This window comes from Penaeus vannamei, chromosome 9 (genome assembly GCF_042767895.1).
Source record: "Penaeus vannamei isolate JL-2024 chromosome 9, ASM4276789v1, whole genome shotgun sequence".
NCBI classification, from domain to species: Eukaryota; Metazoa; Arthropoda; class Malacostraca; order Decapoda; family Penaeidae; genus Penaeus; species Penaeus vannamei.
The window spans coordinates 8,429,702-8,437,201 of record NC_091557.1 but is presented as its reverse complement, the minus strand read 5'-3'; the positions used below and the strand labels follow the sequence as shown (position 1 = coordinate 8,437,201).

The following is a 7,500-nucleotide window of genomic DNA, read 5'->3' as shown; positions in this document are numbered from 1 at the left end:
GAAGGTCCTCAACGGCTGGAATGACGCCGACCTCCAGCTGGCGGACTTCTGGGATGATGACGACTTCCACCGCAGCGACAGACTGGGCCGCTACAGACAGCTGCGATCGCGGAACCTGTGGAGTGACAACCAGGCCGTTACAGTCACTTCGGATAATATTAGTTACAAGGTAAGTAGCATGAAGACCATACGTTAAAAAATATAACCAATAATTCTTACGTTTCATGCACGAATGGGAAACTTGTTTTGTTTACTGATACCGTGAATCATGGCACAGATCGTATTGGACATGCATGACTTTGTGGATGGAGATGTGAAGGTGAAGCTGATGGGCGAGAAGGAGCTGCTGGTGGAGGCCCTTTCGGCCGGGTCCTCGCGCACCTTCAGACGCAGCTTTTCCTTGCCTGAGTCCACTGACATGGCATCCATCACGCCTGTCATGTCGTCAGATGGCATCCTCACAATCACTGTGACCAAGAAGGTATTGTCCTAGCTTCTCTTGTACTATATCATCGCTTTTCTGATTTTATAAAACTAACCATTAAAATGTAGAAGGCATTCGCATAGTAAATACGCCAATCATAACCAACAGGAGACTGAAACACAACAGAAGACGACTGTCATCCCCATTAGCGTCAAGGAAACGCACAATGCAGAAGTTCACAGCTCAACTTCCTCGACGACCTCGGGAGTTTCTGAGGAAGCGTCGTCTGGCCAGAGAACGTCCCACACAGCCCAACAGGAGGAACGCAAATCCACACGATGCCATCAGGAGAAGATCGACGAGAACAAGACCCAAACTGCAGCTTCCAGTATCTCAAGCAACACCCAAATATCATCACAGAAGCAGTCGTCTGTGACAGATTTTGCTGTCACAAAAATTTCCGACTCGCTGGAAGCAAAGGAAACTCTTGGCAGTTCGCAAGACGATTCCTTGGCCATCGCGAGGAGAGGAAGCTTCTTGCAAGACTCGTTCTTCTCCGACATTCGCCGAGACTTCGACGCCTCCGTCAGGGAAATCTTGAAGAAATGCGACGACTCCGACCTCACGCTGACAGGCGATGTCAGTCATAGTGACATCCTGAGCCGCTACAGGCAGCTTCGATCTCGAAACATGAGGGAAGAGAACCAGGCCTTCTGCGTCTCGTCAGACAGTGCCAGCCTCAAGGTCAGTCCCCTCTCTGTGTATCAGCACTCGGCATTGCCTAAAGTATTCAAGATATTTTCACTGATTAGAAAGTATTTGATGTTTTTCTCTTGGTACACGATTATCTATACTTGATATGCACAACTTCACTGAGGGTCACAGAATATCTTCACATACTATTATGGGCTTCATCATTATCCGATTCATTCTGCTTGTTCTTTCTTTTTTTTCTTCTCATTATCACCATTATTGCTTTCATTATCATTACTATCATTATTTCAATTATCAATATTCATATCATTATCAATGCCATTCTTTTCATTGTTAGTGTTATTATCATTGTCACTTTCAACATTGTTATTATTGATAATCATCAGTCCTATCACTATATTTTGACCATATTTTCATTAACTTAAAAAAAAATAAAGCAAATTCAATTCAATTTCAATCTCATAGATCGTGCTGGACGTGCATGACTTCATGCGCGGAGACGTCAAGGTGAAAGTCGTCGACGAGGAGCTGGTGGTGGAAGGGCGCGCGGAGGAGGAGGAAGGAGGGTCGTCCGTCTCGACACGGTCCTTCAGACGCCGCTTTGCCCTGCCTCACAGCACTGACATGACACGCATCACTTCTGTCATGTCTTCGGATGGCATCCTCACAATAACTGCTCTCAAAACGGTAAATAACTTACTTTTCATGTTAAGAGAACTTAATAAACCCAATATGTTTACATTACACAATCATGCTTTAAAAAATTAGACCTGAAATGTTAATCACACTGCTATGTAACATTATATTAAATCTCTACATGACCCTGTTCTTGTCTCATTCAGGCAGGAGAACCACAGCAAAACACACGCGTTAACTTCTCCACAACCGAGGAAAGGAAGGAATCATCAACAGCTCAAGACTCAACACCCGAAGCAGTTTCGTCCACGACGGAGAAAAATATCTCTGTTCACGAGAATCTTGTTAATGTGGATCAGATGGAGTTTGGGTGTGAACAAAAACACTCTTACGAGAACAAGACGAGAAAGCTGAAGAAAGAATTCGAATTTCCTGCTGAATCCAAGGAAATTTTGAAGTCCAAGATCTGCCAAAATCCGTCTGTGGATGAGTCTACAACTGCTTCTGTTCGTGGAGACGTTGCCAATATTCAGGATCATGAACTCATGCGATTGGCTGAAACTCTTGAATCAACAGTCGTTGAAAAAGCCTCTTATGATGATTTAGTTTCTGAACAACAGGAACAAGCAACTGTGCAATCAGAATCTGATTCGACTGAAGCCATCAAACTGGGCGAGGAAATCTTGCCCATCGTTCGAAGGGGAAGCTTCGTCCAGGATTCCTTCTTCCTCGATGTCCGCCAAGAATTCGACGCTGCCATCAGAGAGGTCCTGAGGAAGTGGGTCAGCGAAGACAGCGAAGTGACACACAGTGAGGACTTCCTTGGCCTTAGTCACAGCGATATCCTGGACCGCTACAGACAGCTTCGATCCCACGAATTGAAGGAAGAGACCCAAGTCTTTATCGTCACGTCCGACAACACTAGCTACAAGGTAAATAATTCAAGAATCACTCTTACTAATACAATTTGTTTAAACGCCTTTTGAAGATCAATTAAATCCCAATATTTTTTCAATCTACCTGCAACTGTTTACACGTGGGTTCTTCATTTGAACATTTATTAATTCGAATATGATACCCAGATGTAAGCATTATGGCTATTGTTTAATATACATAAATTTTCATAGATCGTGTTGGACGTCCAAGACTTCATGAACGGGGATCTGAAGGTGAAGGTGGCGGGCGAGACGGAGGTGGTGGTGGAGGGTCGTGTGGAGAGGAGAGAAGAAGGAAGCTCATCCGTGTCCTCCTACTCCTTCCGACGCCGCTTCTCCTTGCCAGAGCATATTGACATGGCAGCCATCACGTGCATCATGTCTTCAGATGGCATTCTTACAATCAGCGCTTCAAAAATGGTATGTAAGGATTATCTGGAGATGACAATTACTTATGCTATATGTTACAAAGATGAAAATGTCAGTTACTATGAATACAAAAAGATGTTACAAATAAAAACGTGCACATCGCAGACACTCACAAGCACCCTCTTTCCCTGGCACACATACTCACGTACGCACTCACACACACTCGTGTTTCTGTTTATAAGATCAAGTATAATTTTTAAGCTAATATTTAAATTGTTTAACAGGCAGAAGAACCGGAGGAACACAAAGGGATCAGGTCTGTTGAGGAAGTTCAAAAATCCTCTCAAGTTCAACGCTCGCTATTCCCAGCTGATGAAACCATCTCCCTCCATGAGGAATGTGAAAAAGAAAGCAAAGCCACACATGACTGCATGGACTCTGTGGCAGAAGATACGAGCATTGAAGATGTAAAGATTCAAATCTCATCTGAAGAAATGAGTCACACAGTGGAATCTGAGACAGCCCGAGAAGTCCTTCCGTCGACTGATTCTGAGGCAACATCGAGTCATGATACTGATTTCGACTTTGTAGAAAGTGAAAATCAAAGCAAAGAAACTATTAACAACAAAGAATCTATTGTACCTGCAAAAGGGCTGGCTGATTCTTCAACTTTTGTGTCTGATGAAATGCAGTCTTGCTCCGAGTTTGCAGACATTTCAGATGCTTCCTTGTGTCGCCGAAGTTCGATCGCCATGACTGAAACGTCTGGCAGTTTGTCTGCCTCTCGTGACTTTGGAACTTCCTCTCAGGATTCTCTTCTGTCTGTCATCCCCGAAGATGAAAACGATTCCGAAACTGTAGAAGTCCTTCATCTTGAAGACTCTCAACAGGCTATTGATATTCATGATCTAAAAAACTCAGAGGAATCTGCTGACAATTTTGAAGTGAAAGGCTCAGAAGCTATTGAAATTCTTGATCTTACAGAGTCGCTGGAAGATATCGACATTCTCGATGTAAAAGATTCACAGCGATCTGTTGATATTCTTGAAGTGAAAGGCTCATCTGTTGAAATTCTTGATCTCCAAGATTCCCAGGAATCTGTTGACATTCTTGATGGGGACGACTCACACGAAACTGTTGCTGAGGCACAGAATGTGTCAGGTCAGAACTCAAAGTCTTCAACCATTTTCGATGTTACTGATGATGCCGTGTCTGTGCAAGAAAGGTCCAATACTATTGACGAGGAACTTGCACAGTTTTCTTGGCAAAATAAGTATGAGAACGACTCAGCAGTTCAAGAGAACTTTAATTGCCAAACAATCCCTGAGGAAACACTCGACAGCAAAAGGACTCAGTCGGCAGCCATTGAGAGTTGCACAAATTCCCTTCAGTTATCCAGAGATTGTACCCATGAAGAGGAAGCCGTCGATAGTGTCGGGCAGCTGAACCTCGAAGAAACGACTGAAACCAAAGAATCCAGCACAACAGACACAAATCCCGAGACTTCATCCACGACAATTGCAGAAGAGTCTGCAGAAGCTATCGAATCCTTGAAAGGTACAAGGAGGATTCACAGAGATTCGCCAGAAGAACTCTTGCTCATCACCAAAAGAGGAAACTTCTTCCAAGACTCATTCTTCCTCGACGCTCACCGAGACTTCAGTGCCGCTCTCAGGCAGGTGTTGGGCAGGTGCAATCAAGTCAACTTTGAGGACGACACTGACCTCCGTCACACCGATATCCTGGAACGCTACAGGCAGCTTCGGTCTCGCGATCTGAGGGAAGAGAATCAGGCCGCTATCGTCACATCAGACAAGTCTTGTATGAAGGTTAGTCGACATTATTGTCATTGTTACTTTTTGTGTCATTTTGAGTAATATCAATATTATTACTAAATAAATTACTACTATGATTCCTCAAAGAACATTCCAAAAGTAGGTATAAAAAGCTACCTATTATTTCCAGATAATTATGGACGTTCATGATTTCATGAGTGGAGATGTACAAGCGAAAGTCGTTGATGAGAAGGAGCTGGTCATCGAGGGACTTTTGGTGAAGAAGGAAGAAGGAACCTCATCCGAAACCTCTTACTCCTTCAGACGCCACTTCTCTCTTCCACAGTTTACTAAAATCACTTCTGTCATGTCATTAGATGGCATCCTCACAGTCACTGTGATGTTTAAGGTATGTTCTAATCAAGTCCTATTATTGATATACCTTTTGCTAGGAGTAATCACCTATGAATAAAAAAAAGAAAAAAAAATACACTACGCAAATATTGTATAAAGTTATTGTTTTGCAGGAAGGAAATGTCGAGGCAAATACTGCTGAAAACTCCATTAAAACTGAAGCAAAACGCATCACAAAAGAAATCATTCACTCGAAATCACCTTCACTTCCTGCGGAAAAACGTCTGCTTGAGACCAAGAATGAAAACCAAAATGGACTGAATGAGCATATGACGTCTCAGTCCGAGGAAACTCGTCATTTCCCTCGAGATCTCACGTCGGGAACAGAGACGCCTTATCTTGATTGCAGTTTCGAGGACAGCGATAGACTGAGACGCTTTGGACAAGAAAGTGGCAGGGAGTCTCAAGAAACTAATAAGTATAACGTCACCGAAGACGCAATTATGGGAACGTCCTCTCGTTTGGCGAGTGGTTCTCTATCTAACTTCACAGAGAAATCTTTTCCTATCACAAGGAAAGGACACTTCTTCTCCCATTACTTCTTCCGAGACACAAGGGAGGATTTCCAGAAGGCCGTTAGGGAAATCCTGAGCAGATGGGGAGAGAAGTCCTCCGGTGACGAGATGATTTCCTACAGGAAACTACGAGCACGAAATATGAGGGAAGACACTCAGGCTGTGACGTCCTCGGAAGATGAACGCCATTATAAGGTACAGACATAGACTAATTAAATAATCTGTTTCTCAGTCAAGAAATGCTATTTGAAACATCATGGTAACTCATTGCCTGAATGAACCTTTGTCATGTATTTTCTTCTTTTTCAGTTTGTCATTGATGTTCACGACTTTATGGACGTTGGAGAGATCAGCGTGAAGGCTGTGAACGAGCGAGAGTTGGTGGTCGAAGGTCACTTGGAGAAGAAGGAAGACGGTTCCAAGTCCAGCAAGCGGTTCCTTCGGCGCTTCGTTGTTCCTGGAGACATTGAGCTTGAGGCTGTCATTTCAGTCATGTCATCTGACGGTGTGCTTAAAATTTTGGCTCCAAAGAAGGTAGGTTATCTGTATATACGTTCGGAAGTTCATACCCGAATATATTGTTATATAAATATGTATAGGAATGTTTCTGTGCCCAGCACTGCGTTTATTTGAGGGAGTAAAGAGAATAGATATGACTAGAACTGCAAACACTTGTTCAAAATACGTGCAGAGGCGTTTGTCTAAAATACATTCTAGAAACAATCGCATCAAAGTAAATATGCATCATAACTTTGTTGTTCCGCAGGAGGGCCATAATCGAAAACATTTTTCGATTGATGTAGAAGTCATGGACGATGTCGAGGCAACGGTTTCAAGGAAATTTAGAAATGGACATCGTCTCACCGAGGAATATTTGAGGAACAGAGATTCCTCTTCTGATGACGAGGAATTAAGAGCTTTTGCCAAACAATCCAATAACCATTACCGAGTCACTTTCCAAGACGATGACGAAGAGTTTGAAGGTGAACACATGTTCAACAAGGAGACAAAGATGACAAATGACAGCAGTAAGGATTTCAAGTATAACATTCCAAGCCTTTCTATGGAAACCAGGGTTTTGCACATAGAGAGGAGAGGTGTGTTTGCTGAAGACTATTGCTTCGCAAATGTCCGTAACAGCTTCAGCCAGGCAGTGAAAGAAGTGCTGGAAAAGGCCAGTGAATGGACCTGTCGAAGCGACGCCATGCACAACTACAGACGTCTGCGTCAACGCAACCTCAAGTTGGAAAATCAGGCTGTTGGCATCTTGGACGATCAGGACTCGCACAAGGTGGGTGTGAAACTGCTTCTTACTAAAGGCCGTTTTATATCACATTTGGAATCCTTCTTTCAATTAAGACTGAATAGCTAGTTATCTAAATATCATTTTTTCCTACCTTTTCAGATCGTGATGGACGTGTTTGACTTCATGAAGGGCGACGTGACAGTGCAGTTGGTGAAGGGCAAGGAGCTGCTGGTGGAGGGTCAAGCAGAGAGGCAGGACGGAGGCAGAGTGTCCCGAGTGAGCTTCGTGCGTCGCTTCGCCTTGCCTGAGCTCGTCGAGCGAGACGCCGTCAGCTGCGTGTTGTCCTCGGACGGAATCCTGACGATCACCTGCAGGAAGAGAGCAAGCGGCTACAGCGCAAGGGGATTTTGCAGCGAGAGGAAGCCCCACGTGGACACAGCTGGCGGGTGGGAGGACAAGGATGCGAAGGACT

General features: G+C 44.0%; 1 protein-coding gene across 1 annotated transcript in view; it reads left to right on the top strand.

Annotated features, from left to right (window-relative positions):
* The window catches only part of LOC113825323 (uro-adherence factor A-like), an 8,984-nt gene that overhangs the window by 1,200 nt on the left and 284 nt on the right, over positions 1-7,500 (top strand). Inside the window, exons 3-14 of the mRNA XM_070125229.1 lie at positions 1-169; positions 278-481; positions 593-1,168; positions 1,604-1,825; positions 1,981-2,706; positions 2,902-3,129; positions 3,363-4,907; positions 5,044-5,262; positions 5,381-5,977; positions 6,092-6,316; positions 6,549-7,073; positions 7,188-7,500. The exon at positions 1-169 is cut by the window's left edge and continues 320 nt beyond it; the exon at positions 7,188-7,500 is cut by the window's right edge and continues 284 nt beyond it. Of these exons, the coding sequence (XP_069981330.1) occupies positions 1-169; positions 278-481; positions 593-1,168; positions 1,604-1,825; positions 1,981-2,706; positions 2,902-3,129; positions 3,363-4,907; positions 5,044-5,262; positions 5,381-5,977; positions 6,092-6,316; positions 6,549-7,073; positions 7,188-7,500 (5,549 nt within the window). The remainder of the gene's footprint in view (positions 170-277; positions 482-592; positions 1,169-1,603; positions 1,826-1,980; positions 2,707-2,901; positions 3,130-3,362; positions 4,908-5,043; positions 5,263-5,380; positions 5,978-6,091; positions 6,317-6,548; positions 7,074-7,187) is intronic.